This window comes from Cupressus sempervirens, chromosome 1 (genome assembly GCF_028749045.1).
Source record: "Cupressus sempervirens isolate cs-2001-9-10 chromosome 1, ASM2874904v1, whole genome shotgun sequence".
In the NCBI taxonomy this organism is placed as follows: Eukaryota; Viridiplantae; Streptophyta; class Pinopsida; order Cupressales; family Cupressaceae; genus Cupressus; species Cupressus sempervirens.
Window position 1 is genome coordinate 699,601,384 of NC_143118.1, and position 21,154 is coordinate 699,622,537.

The 21,154-nt window shown below is 31.1% G+C and overlaps 1 protein-coding gene across 2 annotated transcripts; it reads right to left on the reverse strand.

Moving 5' to 3' along the window:
* Window positions 1-2,306: 2,306 nt before the first annotated feature.
* LOC149579865 (uncharacterized) lies at window positions 2,307-5,109 on the reverse strand. 2 transcript variants are annotated; one of them, XM_089787403.1, is made up of 5 exons: window positions 4,688-5,109; window positions 3,413-3,568; window positions 2,892-3,024; window positions 2,765-2,804; window positions 2,307-2,557 (listed from the first exon to the last, which is right to left on the reverse strand). In XM_089787403.1, the coding sequence occupies exons 1-5, from the start codon at window positions 4,958-4,960 to the stop codon at window positions 2,467-2,469; spliced, it is 693 nt and encodes a 230-aa protein (XP_089643529.1). In that variant the 5' UTR covers window positions 4,961-5,109; the 3' UTR covers window positions 2,307-2,466. The 2 variants fall into 2 exon arrangements, with proteins under 2 accessions (XP_089643529.1, XP_089643537.1); XM_089787411.1 differs by lacking the exon at window positions 2,765-2,804.
* Window positions 5,110-21,154: the final 16,045 nt, after the last annotated feature.

Consider the following 21,154-nt stretch of genomic DNA (forward strand, 5'->3'; position numbering starts at 1 on the left):
TTTGGTTAAGAACCAAGGACTGAGGGCTATCCATTATGCCAAATTCGTCCAAGGCACGATCCCATCCTCATCCGTTTTAGGTGTCGGGGGCTTTGCACTCAGCAAAACTTGATCCCTAGTGGGCTCTTTGCTATTTCAGAACGAAAAGCGCTCCATTGTTTCATGCATGTAATGAAAGCAATGGTAGATTTTAAAGTCTCTAAAACAACTTATCTTCAAGTCTGCTAGAATTTGTTGTTCTTTTATCTTTTTGTTGTTCTTATTTTATTTTTTGATAAAAAAATTAGTTTGTAAATGTGATATGTGCTTGGAGTCCCTAGGTTGTGTAGCACTTGAATTTAGATTATTCACTATTTATTAGACATCATTGATAGTTCTTTCTTGATCTATGTATAAGATTTTGCAATCTTCTCAAAACTATATCATTTAACATTAATAAAAACTGGTGAATCTTATGTGGATGAAGACCTTTTCTTGAACATAAATTAAAAATAGATCTATCAACTTAATTAGTTCCCCACATATTCTAAATGTCATTATGTCAAATAGTAAAGAAGCCATTCCATATATTTGTCCTAGAAAATATTCATACCCACTGTCTATTAAATCAATAACTCCTCCAAACTAGTTGTTCAAAAATAGCAAATGGAATAAACTCCATAGACCAATTAAAGTTTAAAATATTAAAATGGGAGAAACCCTTTATACAAATGTACTTGATAAACATGTTTTCAAGGAAATAGAGATGCAAGGTGGTGATTCATAAAGCCCTTTAAATAAATATTCATCAAATCAAACGCAACCAAGCTGTGGTATCTAATATTTGTAGCCTATAGTTTGAGATGGATAGAAATTGGTTAGTAGATTAACTTAACAATATATAATGAAACACAACTATACATTATGGATATATTTAACTTTGTACATACTAAATATAGTCAAGTACATGGTCACATTATTTGTGAAAGTAAATACAATAATGCTTTGTAGAAAAATAGACGAATTCCCTTAGAAGAGTGACAATTGACTTGCACATGAAGAAGTTGTTCAAGTCAAAATCTATAGTAGTTCTACACATGGTGGGAATGATTGTAGGCAACACTTTCTTGCTGACCATAAACTAAGAGTAAGTTAATACAAGCCTAACTTCATTATTTATATTTATCATGTTGGACTTAGAAGAGTGGAAAGGTTGCATTTGAGAGGTCATAAAAACATTGATAAAACCTAAGGTGGCAAGAGGTTTGAAGAAAATAGTGAATGCAGTAATATTGGATCATTGAAGAGTAATTCTCGGTCTTAGCTTTCTTCTAAGACAAAGGTAGTTGGCCCTCCAGCATCCCATATTACTCAAGGCCATGGGTGTAGTTTATTATCAAGATGTTTGGAGAAGAAGAGAGAATATAAGCATAGTATAAAATGATGATTGATTTTTTCAAAGTAATAGAGATGTGAGATCTTCTAATGTTGATTCGTCATTTGGCATGGATAGAAATGACTTAGATTTCAGTGATGATAGTGAGCAAGTAGTAGAAAATAATGTTAACTGAAAAGAAGAATAGTATTCATAAGGATCGATAGAAGATAATATAATTATTCGAACAATAGAAACTCTAAAAGACCTCGTTTTAAGCATTTTGATTTTTTTTTCCCATGAACATAGCTTTCAGTTAGTAGAACAATAGAAACTCCAAAATAACAGCCTCTTTTCAGTTAATTCTATAAATATAACTTCCTTTTACCTAATTTACTGATTTAAAACAATTATATTAACTTAATTGATATACTTCGAATCATTAACACCATAATGTCTTCTTACCAATGACTCGGTATGAGTTATATGTTGATTCTTTTCTACTAAATAGTTTTGAAATATAGCTTATTTACGAAAAGGTAATAGATTCATTTTGATTTTGTATGGTAATTCATTCATTTTGATTTCGTTTCGTTTGTCTCATATTCCTTGTATTATATCTGTAGCCACGACATAGATGAGAACTGATTCCTATGGGCTCATCAAAATTGCTTAGTTTGCCATCAGTTTATTTCATTTGAACTCTGACAGTGAAGTGGTTTCCTAAACGTCTTTGGGTAGTTATTAAGTACCTAATGACTCCTAAAACTGGTGAAGATGAAGATGCTAAATTTCAACCCTGGTTTTAAGAGCAAAGTATGGTGTATAAATTCATAGCAGCAATACATCAGCATCTGTAATAATTAACACAGACCATGGTGATATAAAAAACACAGCTGAAGACATAAGAAGTGGAGAAGAGAGAGGCCAAAATAGCATTGAGTTCACAAGATTTTGAATAATATATGTTAATTTGGAGTAAAATAATGTTAATACAATAATCCTCTGCACTTGCCGAAATTGCAGCTTAATGACTGCAGAGCTAAATTAATTCTTGAAGGGCACAAGAGTTAGCCTTGTTATCTTGAGCCCGCCAGACACTGAGTGGCATTTCAGGCTTTCCCCATGGCAGTTGACAGATAGAAATTCCAAAAAATTGAACATGTAGACGTGAATGCTACTCGAGTGTGTAGAGGCACAACCCTGCAAATGGTAAGATTAAATATTAATCCATTTCCCATTTCAGGGCTTGTGAATTTATAATTTGAATGCACTATAAATCAAATTGCAATCAATTATGACCACCATCCACGTTCGTCAACAAGCTCCAAAATTTGTAAACATTTGTAAAATTTATTCAAAGCTAGTATAGGAAAAAAGGGGAAGAGGGTTAGACGTCTCAGAAATCACCAGAAATTTAAAACTGTAATTGGGACCCAAAATTTCCAACCTGTACAGTGTAAACCAAGCAGACAAACAGTAATTAGCCAATCCAGTAGCATACAGTGAGAAGTAGAACAAATGAACTAATTGTCACCTGCAATAAGAGTAGGGATCCCATCCTTCTGGTATTGTGTGGGAAGCTCGTTAAGCTTTCTTAGCCAGAGACTATTCCATGCAAAAATAACTCCTACTACACAAGGACCAACAACTATCTGATTCAAAGCCACCTGTACAAGATGGTGAAAATTCAGATGCAACAAGTCTGTAATTGTATGAGTTGAAACAATATGAAAAACTAATTACAAGCATTCAGCTTTCAAGATAACATTCAAAGGCTTAGTAAACACTAAAATCTCTCCTTGCCTCTGAACTGAACCTAAGTCTTTATGATTTGTTTGGAGTTACTACAAGATATTCTATGAGAAGAGAAAATTCATGAGAAAATATGTAGTAGCTAATATTTTCGAAGCTACATAAGAACTGCCATGCTCGATATAGATTGCAATAAATCTTCTCTCCACTTTCTTTGTTTAATACTATTATTCTTTCAATTTCCACATACAAAACTCAAATTTAAAATCTGACTAAGAAAGAGTATATCCAAATTATCATTACCTTTATAGAAAGGTTTCTGAGAGACTGCCCTACAAATACTCTGTCAAGAAACTCATACCATGCCTGAGTACCTGGGCCATACAATAGAAAACCATAGGATGTCATCCTCAATGCCCTTAGCCAGTCATGAGCATATAAGGTCTTCTGCAGAATACCCTGTTTAAAAAATACCATTGCATTAGCAACGAGTGTTTCAAAAGCTGCAAGAATAAGTTGAAATCAGTATTTTTATCCAGTCGCAACTGATGCTTCTTAACCTATTCATCCGAATAGTGTTTTAACAGTTACAAAAACAGTTGCCATGAGAGAGCCCTACTAAGCATGGAGATTACTTGAAATCAACGCTCCTAGCTGTGCACAGGTCTACATTAGTTTCATCAGATGCCCCTATTTATTAGAATTTATGTAATTAAGATGACTGTTATTGCAAGGTCTTAAGGGGTTTTAATTATTTGACATCAATCCTCATAACCAGTCATGCTCTTCGTCAAGAAACACTGATCCTAATTTTTTGTAAAGGAGTATTCTGAAAGAGCGAAAGAAATTTGAAATCACTTGACAATCTGAGATCATCGCCCTTATAAAGTCACGATCCTTCTTTAAGAGAAACAATTGCAAATATGGCAAATATTCCCCTTAGCTAAAGAGAAAAATATACAAAATGGCCGTCAGTTGAGCATAACCCTAAACAATACCAATGGTATTTTCCAGGGCCCAGTAATGACAATCTTAGATCTTTATCAGATTCCCTGTTCTTTCCAAAATGGTTGCAATAATTCAGTAAAATAAATTTTGAATTCTTTTAAAATCAAATACCTTAGCAGGTCGTGCACCGCATTTAAGAATCTGCACTATACCAGATAGTTATTTGAAATACCCTCTAAAAACCACTCTAAAACATCTGATAGCAATTCCCTCTACCAGTAACCACGGCGTAAGCTATTCATCAGAAATCCCTTTTGACGGCCTATATTTCACAATAGAAAGATTATGTTGAAAGCCACGAAAAACTCTGAAATGATCTGGCGTTAACGCTCATAACCAGTTTCATCAAGAGACTCAAAAAGGTACACAAACCGACTAGGTCAAAAAAAATATTCCGAAATTTCCGTCTAGAATTTACAAACATCTCTTCTTAACACTCCATTAGGCCTGATTTCAGGGTATGACGATGAAAAATTCAGGGAAAGAAAAAAGGAAACCCTCTGGAAATTTCTGAGTATGAAGACAATCATATAGGGGAAAATAAATCTGAGATTCAGGAATGCGAGTTACCTTATTATGACCTTCTTCAGGGGATTCTTTGCTAGAAAGCCAACGTCCTCTAGCCTGTGAAATGGTATCTCCTATTAGCACAAGAGAGCCTGAAGTTGTGGCTGCCTTGAGGGGAAATTTCCACAGTTTTTTCCCTGTATTTTCATTTTTTAATTTCTCGGCATTGTTTTTGGCTGATTCAGAGAGTGCTCTGTTCCAGTGGTGTCTCAATGAATTGCAATAATTATGCCTTGCGGCCGCTCCCCAACATCCTCCTCCCCAGTCTCCCAACATTTATATAATGAATTAATAACAATTCAATTACTAGTTTTAAACGCATATTCTTCAATTGAAATTAATGTCAATTCAAACATCAATTCAATTATCAAATATCAATCGCACCTTCTATTGTTGGAAATGCGTTTATATTATTTGTACCTTATCAACCGTATCAGCTGGAGTACTAAGGATTATAACCCGGCGTCAGATGTTGCCCAGTGACGGTGTACCTGGCGTCAGTCCTGCGCAGGGTTTGTACCTTGACAGAGGCCGTAGTTAATAGTTATGTCTGCCGCAACATCACTTGACAAACACAGGCCGTAGTTAATGGCAACGGCTACCCAGCCAGTTATTTCGACTGGCTGGGTATGCCATCCTCCATGCGCATCATCCATCCTCATCCGCAGCGCTTCGTTGACTGCCCGTTGACGTGTGATCTCCCTCGCCGGCGCCCGTACTCGTCTCTGACATTGACAGACGGACATACGCGTTGAGACAGGGCAGATGGAGAATTTAAATCGTGAATGGCCTAAGTGTTTGCAATGTTTTTTTCCTTTGAAGTACCATACTAATTTTTAAAACCTTTTCTGTGTTTTTTTTCACTAAAAAAGATCTGTGCAATATTTACTAAATCTATTGTTTTATTATTAATTTCAATTTCAATTTCAACTTTACTCAAGGGAGTGAGAGTAATTTTTTTTTTTTTGGCTAGTCATCTAAATGCCAAAGTTTATTTTAAATGTTAAGAAAATGTAAATTTTTTTAAATATTCAGCACATTCTTGTCATATGTATGTACGTCTTTCAAAATAGTCAAGTGTACACATTAAATTCATATTAAAAAATAGTTAAACAATCTTATTAAAAAAATTCTAAAATTTAAGTCAATTTTTTTTTTGAAAATTCATTTTAAAAATTTTCTACAAAATGGAAACTCTTGAATAATTTAAATTAATATTTTATAATAAATGATATCTTAATACTATAAATTAGAGTATTATAGTATATTTATGTATAATCAATATTATATTAGTTTCTTAATATATTGAAAAATATATAACAATCATAAATTTTAAGATTGTAATATATTTTTTTAATTTGGAAAAATAATTATGATTATTATTTGTCAAAGAAAATAATTGTGACTAAAACTAATATATTATATCATTGTTTAATTTATTTCAACATATTATATCATTGTTAAAATCTATTTGAACATTTTTTTTATAAGTAATTAGCCAAAACCTAGATTAATTATTATAATTTATTGAAACTAATTATTATTATGTGTTAAGCTCGAGTAGATTCAAAGCCAAGTCCAGTAGATTCAAAGCCAAGTCCTCCCACATGAGAGGCTAATGCTATGCTGTGTTATAGGCTCTTGACTAAAATCTATTTCTAAATTATTTATCCTCTTTATAATTAATTTAGATATGCCATTTATTCAAAATAAATTTAAAAAATTAAATTAATGGATATATCATTAAATATTAATCAATTTTATTTTAATTAAAAATAAATTTGGTTAATATATTATTAAAATATTAATTGAAGGCAAGAGCCTACAATAAAATGGTAAATTGTGAGCCTCTTATTTGGGAGGTCTTGTATGATAAATAATAATAAATCTTAGCTTTGACCTATTGCTTTTGATAAAAAAATATATTAATTTTAAAAAAATCTTTATAATTTAAACAACAAAACCATTAACAAATAATTTTAATTCAAATGGTATATAAAATGTAAAGTGCCAATACAAAGTGCTAATACAAAACCATTAACAAATAATTTGAATTCAAATCTTATTCGTAGCTTCTATTCATTTATTATTATGATTATAAAGTGCCAATACAAATATAATCATAATTCATTTATATAAAGTTTGATAAACTATAATAATTATCTCAAGATTAATTAATTAATTGTGTGTGTGTGTGTGTGTGTGTGAGAGAGAGAGAGAGAGAGAGAGAGAACAATATGACTTATTAAAAGTAATTGACTGGTTATAAAAAATAAGAGGTGGAATTTTCATGTGCATACGAGTGGTCTAATTTCAATGAGTGTTACTATTTTTTCTTAACAAGAGTAGAATATCACCATATATTATAATAAATAAACTGGTTCAAAAAGAGCTCGTGAGGGAAAGAACAAAAAAGAAAACCCTCATTCGTTACTCATAATATTCAAGATGTGTAAAGTGTAATCCCTAAACTAGAATTGTTAAGAAACCCAAAAGGCTTCCTTTATATCTTCTAGATATTCAAACTCTAACCACATATTGGAACACTAATGAGGCTTTATAAAATAGCCATATAAAGTGTCCGTACAAATATAATCATGAATACATTTATATAAAGTTTTATAGACTTTAATGATTGTCTTAAAATTTATTGGCCATAATCCTCCATATAGATATCATCAATACCTACAAAATGAATGAGTTAGTTATAAAATTCATTTAAGAAAAAGGTCTTAGAAAATTGAATATCATTTCATAATTTCCTTACCATCTCCACTTGTTGTGTTTTGGTTAAGATCAATAGAAAAGGGCAACACATATTGTTGGTCAGTTTGTTGATCATCTAATACAACAATGCACATTTAACACATCCATTTAGATAAAATAAAATTATAAACTAAAAAATCAAATATAATTTCAAATTTTTATTTTTTCTATCATAACTAAAATTCTAAATCAGAATATTGTTCTCATAATCTATATCACATTATGTAACAATAAGAAAAATCAAAATTCCATTACCTCCACAAGTTTGTTGAAATGTTTGAGGATGAATAACCTTTGGCGTTGATGGTTGATCTCCACAAACTACATCTTGGTTATTTGATAAAGCATTAAATGTAATTAGAAATGTGAACTAAATAATTAATTTTAATAAAAATAGTTAATAGTGAGTAAATTACCATCTAGTACTTGTGTGTCATCTGTTATTATTTGGTTCAAATCAATAGAGAAAGGCAATCGACGTCGTGGAGATTCTCCTTGATCAACCAAACCTATATTGACACATGTTCAACATATGAAATAAAAATAACAAGTATTGAGCTATATGTTGAAAATAATAAAGTACTTTTAAATAAATGTACTCACCTTGTTGTGACAGAATAACTCTTTCTCCTTGTATTGCTATGCTTGAACGATTAATGACTTTTTTTTCCTTTTTCTTTTTAGAGCGTACAGAGGGGAATTGAAAATTTTCATGCTCATCAACTCTTTCACTTAAGTTTTGAGTCATAGGTTTTCTTTTTTTATGAAAAGATCGATGCTTATGCATTTTACTTGGACTAAACCATGGTGCCTTTCGCTTCATAGGCATGTTCTCTGAGCCAGGAATTGATTCAAAATTGGAACTTGAAGCAAGAGATGCATGTATCTCATTTCTAAATCTCCCAACATGTTGAATGAATATTTTTTTTTCATATTCTTCTCTAGTTGACAAATTTTGGATAAATGAATGTACATAATCAATGCAATTTTGAAGTTCATCATGAGAAGTATCAAATGATCTCACACAATCTGTAGTAAAAAAATAAAATTGTAAAGTCAAAATACTTTTTTAAAAGACTATATATTTTTCTTAAGAAAAAATTTGGTATTAAAACTTACTAGTTCTCTCATCTTCACCAATGTTGACTCCAAGTACATCTTGATCTTCTGAAGGTATAGAATCATCTGCAATTGGAAAAAAATCACTTAACTTTTTGATCCATAAAATAATTTAATATCTACTTGTAAACACACATTCTTATTACCAATGTTATAGTTTTTATGACCAAAATTCCCTCCAACTTTGTCGTAATCCTCAGCCAATGCAGTAACATCATTTGTATTTAAGATCAGTTTAAGTAGGTCTTAACAATATAATAATCGATTGTATAAAATAAATTATTAAAATTATCTCTCAAATGATACTTACCAACCACTTGACCTTGCTGATTTATATGGGTTCTCTTTAGTAGATCTAAAATCTTTAGCACATGTTTGCATGTGCTACCTCTTTTTGCCCACTCACAATCGCACACTTGCAAATTTGGTCCAAATTTTCTTACAAGATACCATTTGGTTGAAATGGTTTGACTTCTAACTTTAAATGTATCAGAAAGGTCATATAGGTAGCAATCTGTATCTGCTATTCTTTTTGATCTCTCTAAAGAAGTTAGGTAGTATCTCTCCTTTTTGAAGTTGGTTAGAAACCCAGATAACTGCAAGTATCTCTTATTTTTATAGTATGGCTCTACCCTATGAAGAAGAACATGAATGAGCAGTAGTGACTCTTGATATGCATGTGGTATGACTCTATGGAAGCATTAGTCTCTTGATTTGCATGAGAGAAACCTCTAAAGTTTTTTGCCCACATTTCTATGAAAAAAAGTATGATAATGTCTTAGCATATATATAATAAAAGAATCAAACAATAAAAATAAAAATAAAATAATGTAATGAATAATGTGTATGATCTTACCAATGCGTCTCTCATCATGACACCAAGTCTTTCAGAAGTAATCAATAAACTCTTTTTGTTCTTTGAATTCCTCCATAAATTGTTTTATAAGATGAGTAGTGACATCTCCATCATCACTTATGGCATACATTATCTCACCTAGTCTAGTGAAAATATTTGTTCCAACATCCTTATTGCTTACAAACCTACAATAAAAAATATAATATCAAGCTATATTGTTAACAAAATAACTTTACATGAATTTTAAGAAGAAATGACTCACTTGTAGACATTCTTTAGCCATGCTCTGCGTACATGCCAAATACATAAAAGTATTCGACAATTGAAGGACAATCTACAAGTTACATTACAAGTATTAATAAGTACCATTCAAACACAATCAGTTATTCAACTAAAATTATATGTTTAAATAATGAAATGTATAGTTTTAAAACCTATATAGCAAATATAATTGGAGGATTATCAAACCTAATTGCTTCAATCTCGGCGCTAGCATCATCGGTCATGAATGCATTGACTTGCCAATCTTCTTTATATTGCTTGCCTCTTTTGTAAACTTCTGCTAACCACCCATGTATATCATCAACTTTATTTCTTGACGATATGGCCCATGCAACAGGCACGCTGACGTCTTGTTCATCAAATACAAGTAATGAATATAACTCATACTGCACATGAAGAAATCAATAAATTAAGATTTTAGATAAATTTTAGATGAACTAAACTAAAATATATTAATATAGTTGACATTGGTATACTCACAGCATATTTATTTGTTGAAAAAGTGGAATCCATTGCTATAATAGAGTTATGTGAATGTCTCACCATCATCTCTCGCATCCATGGTGTTTGAATACCTATGATAAATGGAATGTCTTCTCCACTATTAGGTGTTTTGTAGTAGAAGAAGTTGTCTTTCTCCTCCATGTGCCATAAACTTACACTTGTGGCATCATTTTCATTTTTTTGTGATCGAAGGGAACGCACCCTTTTACATGCATTCATTACGTCTTTTCTTAGCAAAAATGTGTCCCTCTTATTCATTAACTTCGTAAGACTAGGATCCAAATAATGTTGCTCACATATTGTGGAAACCCCCACTCCCATCAATAACAATGACTCAATATAAGATTTATATTTATTTGACAATCTCGGTGCAACCATACTCCTTGGGTCACCAGAAGGGTCATCCTTTCCATGACAAAATTCACCACTAGCATCTTGATGACTAAACTCATTATAAGTAATGATGGCAACATTTGGTCTTCCATACATAACTCTAACACAAAAGTGTGTTTTACAACCCCTTTTCTTTGCAAACCTTGGTAACCTTTGCATATCTGTTTCGGGTTTTCTTCTATTATCATGAGGTCCAAATGCACAATGATATCTGTATATACATGTACAAATATATTTATACCAATTTATAATCAATAAATTTTATAAAATTAGAATATTGCATGCTTAATTATTATACTAAATCTAATCAAACCTTGAATACATTTTGGTAGCTTGGTTAGTAGGGTTTGTCAAGTTCTTCTCATGATGTTCTTTTCGTACTAATGTTGTTTCTGTACCATCCAATAGACCTTCTCCCTTGACAAAGTGTGAGAGTCTCTCAAGAGGGATAGCAGCACATAAATCCATAATTGCATTATGATGTCCAATAGGTGTCCACTCTAGTTGTGTACTTGAAAAATCACTTCCTTCATTGGGGACATCTTGCACAGGTAGTTTGATGAGTGATTGCCATTTAAAATTTGTATCCATTCTGAGGAATATTAATATGGTTAGCGATCCTTAACTTGTTGAAACATGTTAAAAAAAACTAATAGGGATTATTACATATATCTTCAATAAAACAATTAGTATATTGAAATCACAATAAATACAATTATATCCTTGATATGAAATAATTTCACTATACCATCAATGAAATGATTTCACAAAATTATATTAGAAGTTGATATTAGATATTTTATTCTATATTTTTCTAATCTTGTGATCTAGTAATAAGATGCATGTTAGTGCAAGCCTAGGACACATGATTCATATTGCCCTAGGACACAAAGTTAAAATGGTTAATAATCATATTAAATTTGTGCGGTTAATAATAAAAATTATCTTTATATTATGGTGATTTACACATATTCTACTCTTTTTGCCTTGTTGCAAATTATTCTTGAATAACTTCAAAATGTATTATCTCTATTTCCCAAAACCCTACAATTTTCAAGAATAAGGATAATGAAGCTAGGAGTTACTTACATTATGGTATTTAATGTGTTTCTAAGAAATGATATTATTTTGCTAATAACCAAAATTCATCTCTACATTTAGATGAACCAAGTGTTCGTAAAAATATCCACTCTATTGAATGTTCAAGATTTTTCATCCTAAGATAATGATAAGGTGCTAGATCGTGTTTCTATGTTGGTCTCTAACAAACATAACTCTATTTTCATGGAACCTTTCTCTCTAGATTCTTGTATCTTTAAAGGGATATTAGATTTTTGTTATCACTTGTTACTAAATTATGAATTATCTCAATCATATTGGAAATGGTTTTGAATAAGTTTGGATGCTATATTCCTCTTCCTTGCACTCTCTATCTCTCTCTCTCAACATTTGGTGGGATGAGAAATTTTGAATAAGGGCTCTATCATTTTTGAGATATGGAGCATTTCTCATTCGATTGTTGTAAGGGCTAACTAGTGGGAAAGGAATAAGATGATATTTAGGGAGGAATTAGTGTTAGTGGATAAGGTTTGGGATAGTATTAAAGCCTTAATTTCTAAATCACTTAATGCATTTTTTATGTGGTCCAATTCTCTCTCATCTCCCTTTTCCTTGCTTATGTTTTGAATAGAAGGAAGAGAGAAAATATCCCACAGGAGGGGTACTAGTTGATAACATGGCTAAATGAGAAAATAGAAGGAAATTTAGATGGGAAAGGCCTAATGGATCCTTTACTAAAGGAAAATTTTATGGGACCTCCAAAGGGAACCCAGAGAGGTTAGAGATTGGGAAAGTTCTAAGAGACAATAGGGGCAATTTTTTTAAGATTTAACTGTTAGAATTCAAGATGGTTCAAATAATTTAGTAGATGCTTCAGTAGAGTTGGAGGGAGTTCAAATATCTCTAGGTACGAGATTAAACAAGATTTTTATTGAAGGTTTAATATCTAGAAAGATCATCAGTTGGGAGTTTCAATATGTCTTGGTTGAAGTGTGGAAACTTCTCCCTAGATTCAAGGAATTTAAGATTACTCATTGATTTAGGGAGGCTAATGCTATTGCAGATTGGTTGGCTAATTGGGGCACCTCATTGGAATAGGATTCATGTAAATTAATTGGTTTGGAAATGAGTTAATGGGTTTAGGTACACAAGATGTCACGTTCTCTATTAGATGATGTGGTTTAGAACTTGTAAAATGGGACACAAGGACATTTTCGTGTGTGTTTTTCATTGGTATGCTATGGGGCTAAAGATTTCTAGAGGGCTCATTCATTATGCCCACATCTAGAATTCCATAGCACTGGGGACTACACTTTCTTCTATGGATATATGAAACGTTCTCTCTTATTACAACTCATTTTGCAAAAGGGTAACAAGCTAGCATAAAGATACAAATATTTGTGGAAAGAAGAACAAAGATCTATGTTGTCCTATGATAGTACCAAGAAGACATGATATAAACTTGTGAGAAATGATGATACACCAAATATCCACAATCAATAGATTCTTTCAATATGGAGATTTGATACTGATTGCCAACCCATTATTTCTCAAGCACTTTTTTGTTAAATACATTGGAAACTATATTGAAAAAATTAGAAAAATAATCTGAGACATGTTATGGAATACTTAAAAAATATAGTTTTTAAGGTATATCCAAATGATGAATGATGAGTTGTCCTTTTTTAACCAACTAAGATCAATTTCAAATTTATAAACAATAATCAGGCACATAGAACAACAATCAGGGATTTCAAGCAAACGTCTACAAGCAATGGGCAAGGGACAAAGCAACCTTGCACATGAACAAAAATAGTGTCGTAGTATGAATTTAATCCTTAGAACCACTATTGTGTATGTTCTCAAAATATTTTTCAATCACGCACATAGTCCTAGAAAAGAAAATTTGGCAGCACTAAGGTTCTTAGTAATGGTCAACTCTGTAGCTTTTGCAATCTAGAGTGGGCGAAATCCAATCCTGGCATACCAGGGTTTTGACATATTCCAAGAATTTAATCAATCGGAGATACTGAGGAAATCCGACAACCCAACAAAAGACTACACCTGTGGGGATTTCCCCCATAAGGACATTTATATAGCGGTTGCTACTACCACGTCAAAAATGGCTATTACCGCTTGAGGTACCATACATGTAGTTGACCCAATAAAGGGAATGTCCACTATGGTTTAACCCTCTCTAATCAAGGAAGACTCACAAAGTTGTACCACACGAGGACTTGGTTTGGATTTAAGGGTTCCAAGTTTCTGATGTGCCCAAAAGGGAACAAAGCATACTCCTCTAGCCTCTTCATCTTACCCAAACATAACAAACAAGATTCTTTGACACACTAATTTGAAATCACCTCACCAACTTTTTGGAAAATCCAACAACAAACACCACCAATCTCAAAAGAGAAAGTACTAGTGGATGTTGAGGACAAACCGAAGCAGAATAGTGAAACAATGACAAATATCCTTCCCTACCTACAAGGGGATCCGTCGTCAAGAGGAGCTTCACATGTAAAGAAAGCGAATGAAGCTCAATCTCTCAAGATCTCCCAAATAGTGTTCATAGGGCCTAATTACTATGTGAAACATATATGCGTGAAAACAAATCTAGATCCAATTTTAGAGCACCAAATGAAGTGTGAATCTATGAAAGCATGTAAAAGCACTCAAGCCAAACACATGAGATGTTCATTTTAGTTCCAAATTCAAGTGTTATAGAGATCCAACAAAATACCTAGTAATCCTTGCAACACATTTTTCTCTGTTGTACTTTTTATTTATGCTGGAATGCTCGCTCGTAACAAACAAAGCAACAAGCAAACACAAGATATGCAATAATATACCAAAGCCAAGAGGTATTCCTAGATTAGAGGGAAAATGAAGATTAAATGAAAAGGTGTGATCCACATAAGAGAATGTGCAATTAACATTTAATTAAGAGATGTAGAGTGTAAAACTCCATAAAAATTATAAGATGAGGGGTGTTTTTATTTAATTTAAATATAAAATAATCCCTTTTCTTATAAAATAAGGTGTGTGACATTTATTTAATTATTTCTTTTAAAATAATAATTGTTGCACATAACATTAAGTGAGGAGGGGTTTTATTTAATCAAAAGGGAGCAAATTCCTTTAATTAAATAATTAAAAAATCAAGATGATCCAACCATTTATTTAAAATTAATTAAATACATTAACTCTAATTTAATCAGAGAAATTGATGTAAAATAATAAGGATTAATTAAATAATTCGAATAACTTAATTTCATGAAAGGAAATGGTGATGTAAATATTGATTCAAGCTTGAAATAAATTATAAAATAAATATTGACTCAAGCTGATTTATAACATAATTGTACAATAAACTGCATACAAGAATACATTCCTAAACTATTGTTTACTTGTTAATTTAGCCCTGTCCAACAATGATCAACACCCTTTAACATTTCTTCTTAAAAGATAGATAAATTAAAAGCTACCTAAATGAGGTTAATTGTCATGAAATTCCTAGTTTGACTGTTAGAAGTTGTTGTCAAGCTCACCAGTCAGCTTTGAACTCACTCAGGCTTACATTTCATTCACTCATAGTCACAATGCTAATTTCGGCAAATATTGATTTTTCATATACTTAGCAACTCTTGATTAGTAGCCTTGGTTTTCTTATTAAATTTTTCTATTGTTAATGTGATTAAAATGCTTTTATTCATTTTCAAATTTGTCTTTCTGGTATAGGGATCTTGTTTAAGAATGCCTTGATAAGAGTTCTATGATTATGAGAGATGAGGAAAAGGGGAACATATTATACCTTAAGTTTCTCACCACTCAAGAATGGTAGAGTTATTAGTTACACATATGTTGCATTGGTTTTATATATTTGTTCGAAAAAATAGATGCAAGAGAAAAAAAGATTTAAAAAAAAGAATTTAAGGACTTTTATATTATTTGACTAGGAAAAAACAATTATACATGATTGGAAATATATTTTATTGAACTAACAATAAAAATAGATTGGAGTTGAAAAATAAAATAGTTGATGAATTAAAATGGTTATATATTTTTGGCATTAAAATTTCACAAATTAGATTTGATTGAAATGATTAAAAGGGTATAAAATGAAGTTGAATTCTATATTATATATTTTGTGTTTTTTATTTTTTTACAATGAAAATATTTTACATAGTTTTAGTATGACAATTTTACAAATTATATTTGATTAAAATGAATAAAAAAGTGTTAAAAAAAGTTGAAAATTATATTATAGTTTTACTTTTTATAAAAATAATTTGATTCTATAAAATGAAGGAAGCAATGATCTATAAATGTTCAATAACTAGGAATGGATATTAAAATGGTGTAAGTTGAAGTTGAAAAGTGTATGATTTGATTTTTTTATATAATTATTAAATGAAATAAATAACTATTGTATTTGACTTTTATATCTATTCCTTAGTTTCTTTTATAAAATTTCGTGGGCTTTTCAAACAAATTCAAATTTAAGTGTGAGAAAAACCATGAATGGATTTTTAAATATATAGTCTATAAATATTATTAAATATAAATTTAGATTTTAAATTCATCATAGATAACATTGTAAAATATATAGATTTTTAAATATATAGTTTATAAATATTATTAAAATTAAATTTAGATTTTAAATTCATCATAGAATGTTTAATAAATTTATATATATATATATATATATATGTTAACTTGTATTACTATATTAAAGTTTTACATTTTATTTGTTTTAACTATTCTAATGTAACTAAATATTTTATTAAAAATATATTAATTTTTAAAAACTTAAATGTATTGTTTAATATAAACAAATAAATAAAATAATAAAAATTAAGAAAATATAAAATTTAAAACATAAGAGAAGTAGAATAAAATAATTCAAAAAATTAAAATCTTCTTTATCAATCTAATTTTTTTTTTTAAATATTAAATTTCATTAATCAAATATAATTGTAAAAGTTATAAATGAAGGTAAAAACAAAACAAAGTCAAATTTTAACATAAAAACTTAAAAACTAAGCGTACAAGTTATTAATATAGCCATTAATCTCCGAGGAGGCAATTGTTTCCACCACAATCTTCTTCTTAAACCCTTCGTTAAGAATCATATTCAAAATCAGAACTGCAACGAGTAGGGAGATGTGGCTGCTTCTTCGATATGCTCTAGTTCGCATGCCAAATATTCTGATGATCTAAAGATCGACATGGATATATGTAGAAACTTGAGTATGATATATGCAGATACAGGAATAAGATCAAAAATATACTATTGCAACTTCCTTCTAACTAATTGTTTCCCCAAATAGGCAGATTGTTTCCCCAAACAGGCACAACATTAATGAAATGAATCTGTACAAAGGTAAAAATCAAAGCAAAACTATACCAACGAAAGATATGAAAATAAAAGAAAAACATGTTGGCACATACCCTTCGTCTGCTGAAGAGTGGGGAGGCAGATGGTTGGCAGTAACAGCAGGCAGCCGGTGATTACAGAAGCAAGATGGTTCGCAGTAACAGCAAGCATGCACTATGAAATAAGATTTCTGAAATGCTGATTACCTTCCCTCTTATCTTTTTTAACGCGTCTTCATTAATTTGAAAGTTGGTGTGTAAATCTTGCATAAATTAAATTCTCCATCTGCGCTATCTCAACGCGTCTGTTTTGTCTGTCAATGTCAGAAACGAGTACGGGCGCCGGCGAGGGAGATCACACGTCAACGGGTAGTCAATGAAGCACTGTAGATGGGGATGGGATGATGTGCATGGAGAATGGCATACCCAGCCAGTCGAAATAACTGGCTAGGTAGTCGTTGCCGTAGTTAATAGTTATGTTTGCCGCAACATCACTAGACAAACAAACACAGTTATAAATGCAACATGTCAAGCTTCGAAAGCTCATATTCCTCTAAAGTAGTATCATCAACATTTATGTTAATAGTCTCTTCAACATGAGATGATGATATGACTCTAACATTAGAAAATGGTGTAACTTCACAATTCAATTGTGCTTTTGAGCATGAGACTCTCATTCATTTTCTTTGTCTTTCCAATTCTTTCTCTTTGTTTCTTTGTATTGGTGATTTTTGTTACTCTTCGAAAGATAATTCTTCATTATTGCATTCCAATTTTCTTTATTGACATAGTAATTTTATTTTATCTCGTTTAATTGTCAAATCTCTTTTGCTCTCTTTCATTGTTTGAGTTTTTGGTTTCTTCTTTGGCATGATGATGATTTCTATATATCAAATTATTCAAATAAATATACAAATTACAATTATTTCAATAAATACACAATATATATTAAACAACTTGTCAAATTTCTAACTATTTGCAAATAACAATTCATTCAAACATACAAATTTCAATAAATTCACTATATATTAAACAACTTGTCAAATTATAATGAAATTTGTCTCTATAGTAACAAAGAATATTTAAAAGGAACCGCACTAACCTTTTCTATAGAAAGAATGTTCAAAAATCCTTGAAATAGTGTATCTAATAATTGAATTTGGTGTTTGCTAGCTTCTAATAACATGAAAAAATATTCAAAAGGCCTTGAAATAGTGTATCCAATGATTAAATTCGGTTTTTGTTAACTTTCAACAACATGAAATCCATGTTTTATGTCAAAACAATAGAATAGACAATAGAAAAAAAATAGAATAGGGGTCAGTAAGGACCTAGAGTTTTATTATAACCATTTTTTGGTGTTTTCATATAGTGTGTATGCACTATAGCACATACACACTATGAAGAGTGCATGCACTATAGTGCGTACACACTATTTGAAAAATCTATCTATCCCTATTACACCCTCCCATCTCTCTCTCTCTCTCTCTCTCTCTCTCTCTCTCTCTCTCTCTCTCTCTACTGCGCTCTCCCATCCCCTACTTTCTCTACCCCCTATCCCACCCTATCTTATCCCCTACTCTCTCTATCTTTCTCTCTCGCCCTCTCCCATCCCCTACTCTCTCTCTCTCCTATCCCACCCTCTCTCATCTCTCTCTCTCATCCTCTCCCATCCCCTACTCTCTCTCTCCCACCCTCTCCCATTTTATCTCTCTACTCTCTCTCCCTCTCTCCTTCCCTCTTTATTGAAATTTAGGCTTACAGAGCGCATGCATGCTATAGCACATATGCACTACGTAAAAATACTTTAAATAGTGTGTGCGCACTATAACATGCACACACTATTTAAATATTTGGATTCTACCAAGACTAAGGCTTGGTTCTTCCTTAGGGATCCAACCCAAATGTTTGGAGTCTCTAAACTAGTATGAGACGTGTTTTGTAACAAACATACAAAAAGTAATTTATTTTTTCTTGTGTGCTCTCCTTCAAGTTTCCTTATGGTTGAGCATCGATAAAATCAGGTTACATGACATTGTAGATCTCTATGTTAGCTATAGAACCATATAATTTATTTCAAATTTGAACTATTTCAAGTCTTTCAACTATAATTTCTTTTGAATGTATGTTCATTTTTTGTCAAAAACCAATGTGTACTAATTGGGCTATAGATTTTAGCTCATTTATCAAATTTTGCAACAACTAAGTTTTTTAGAAATTAAACTCCATTCTACACACTTTGAAAAAATGAAGTTTTGATTTTAGATTAGTTTTCAATTATTTCTAGGCAGAGCACACATATATTTCATGTTTTTGGGATGTGTCTAATTAAAAAATTCATTAAAAATAAAATACACATTATAAAATTACTCGAAACATATGGGATAAACTACAGAGTATTAGTGAATTTTTTGCTGGAGCAATTAAAGAATTTTAAAAAAAAAGTTCAAAATATTACAGGGACACACTTTGCACTATGATATTTTTTTCTCAAAAAATAATACTGCTTTCTGTGCCCCCCTTCTTTAAGGACCTAAAATTAAATCATTTTGAAAAGAAAAAAAAGTAGTTCAGAAACTAGATTCAAATGACTACTTATTTTTGTCATATCTTAAAATTTTGAGCATAACTATCTTCAATTCTTGTAAAAGTTCAAAAATTGTTGATTTTAGATAAAAATAAATAAATAAATAATAATAATAAATATGGCCTCTTATACCCCCTTTTTGACACAACTTGTTGGACTTACCTTGTGGATAACATGGGAGCCAATGCAGGTATATTGTTATATGTGGTTTGCAATTCCCTCAATTCGATGAGATGTTCTTATATCAAATATTCAATTTGAGGAGGGTTTTAAGTGTTAGGAGATTGTTTGGTCGATGGTTTTCAGGGGGTACAATAGAATGGACAATAGAAAAAAAATAGAATAGGGGTCAGTAGGGACCTAGAATTTTATTATAACCATTTTTTGGTGTTTTCATATAGTGTGTACGCACTATAGCGCATACACACTATGAAGAGTGCATGCACTATTTGAAAGTTTTGTCTCTCCCTATCACACCCTCTCCCATCCCCCTCTCTCTCACTCTCTCTCTCTCTCTCGCTCACCCTCTCCCATCCCCTACTCTCCCTCTCTCCCACCATCTCTCATCCTCTCTCTCTCTCCTTCCCTCTCTATTGAAATTCAAGCTTACAAAGCTCATGCATACTATAGCACATCTGCACTATGTTAAAATATTTTATATAGCATGTGCGCACTACAACATACACACACTATTTAAATATTTGGATTCTACCAAGCCTAAGGCTTGGTTTTTCTTTGGGGATCCAACCCAAATATTTGAAGTCTCTAAACTGGTCTGAGATGTGTTTTGTAGAAAACATACAAAAAGTGATCAATTTTTTTTGTGTGCTCTCCTTCAAGTTTCCTCATGGTTGAGCATCGATAAAATTAGGTTACATGCCATTGTAGATCTCGATGTTAGCTATAGAATTGTATAATTTATTTCAAATTTGAACTATTTCAAGCCTTTCAACTATAATTTATTTTGTATGTATGTTCATTTTCTGTCAAAAATCAATGTGTACTAATTGGGCTATAGATTTTAACTCATTCATTAAATTTTGTAACAATTTAGTTTTCTAGAAACTAGACTTTATTCTACACATTTTTAAAAAAAAAAGTTACGATTTTAGATTAGTTTTCAATCATTTCATGGGGAGCACACATGTATTTCATATTTTTGAGATGTGTCCAATTAAAAAAATTATTAAAAATAAAATACACATTATAAACTTATTCGAAAAATATGGGATAAACTACACAATATTAGAGAATTTTTTACTAGAGCGATTAAAGAATTTTGAAAAAAAAAGTTAAAATTTTAGGGGGGGCACACTTTGCACTATGATATATATTTTCTGGAAAAACAATACCACTTTTTGTGGCCTCCTTTTTTGAGGACCTAAAACTAAACCATTTTGAAAAAAAAAATAGCAATTTAGAAACTCGATTCAAAGGGCTACTATTTTTTTGTCATACCTCAAAATTTTGAGCATAACTATATTCAATTCTTGTCAAAGTTCAAAAATTGTATATTTAAGAAAAA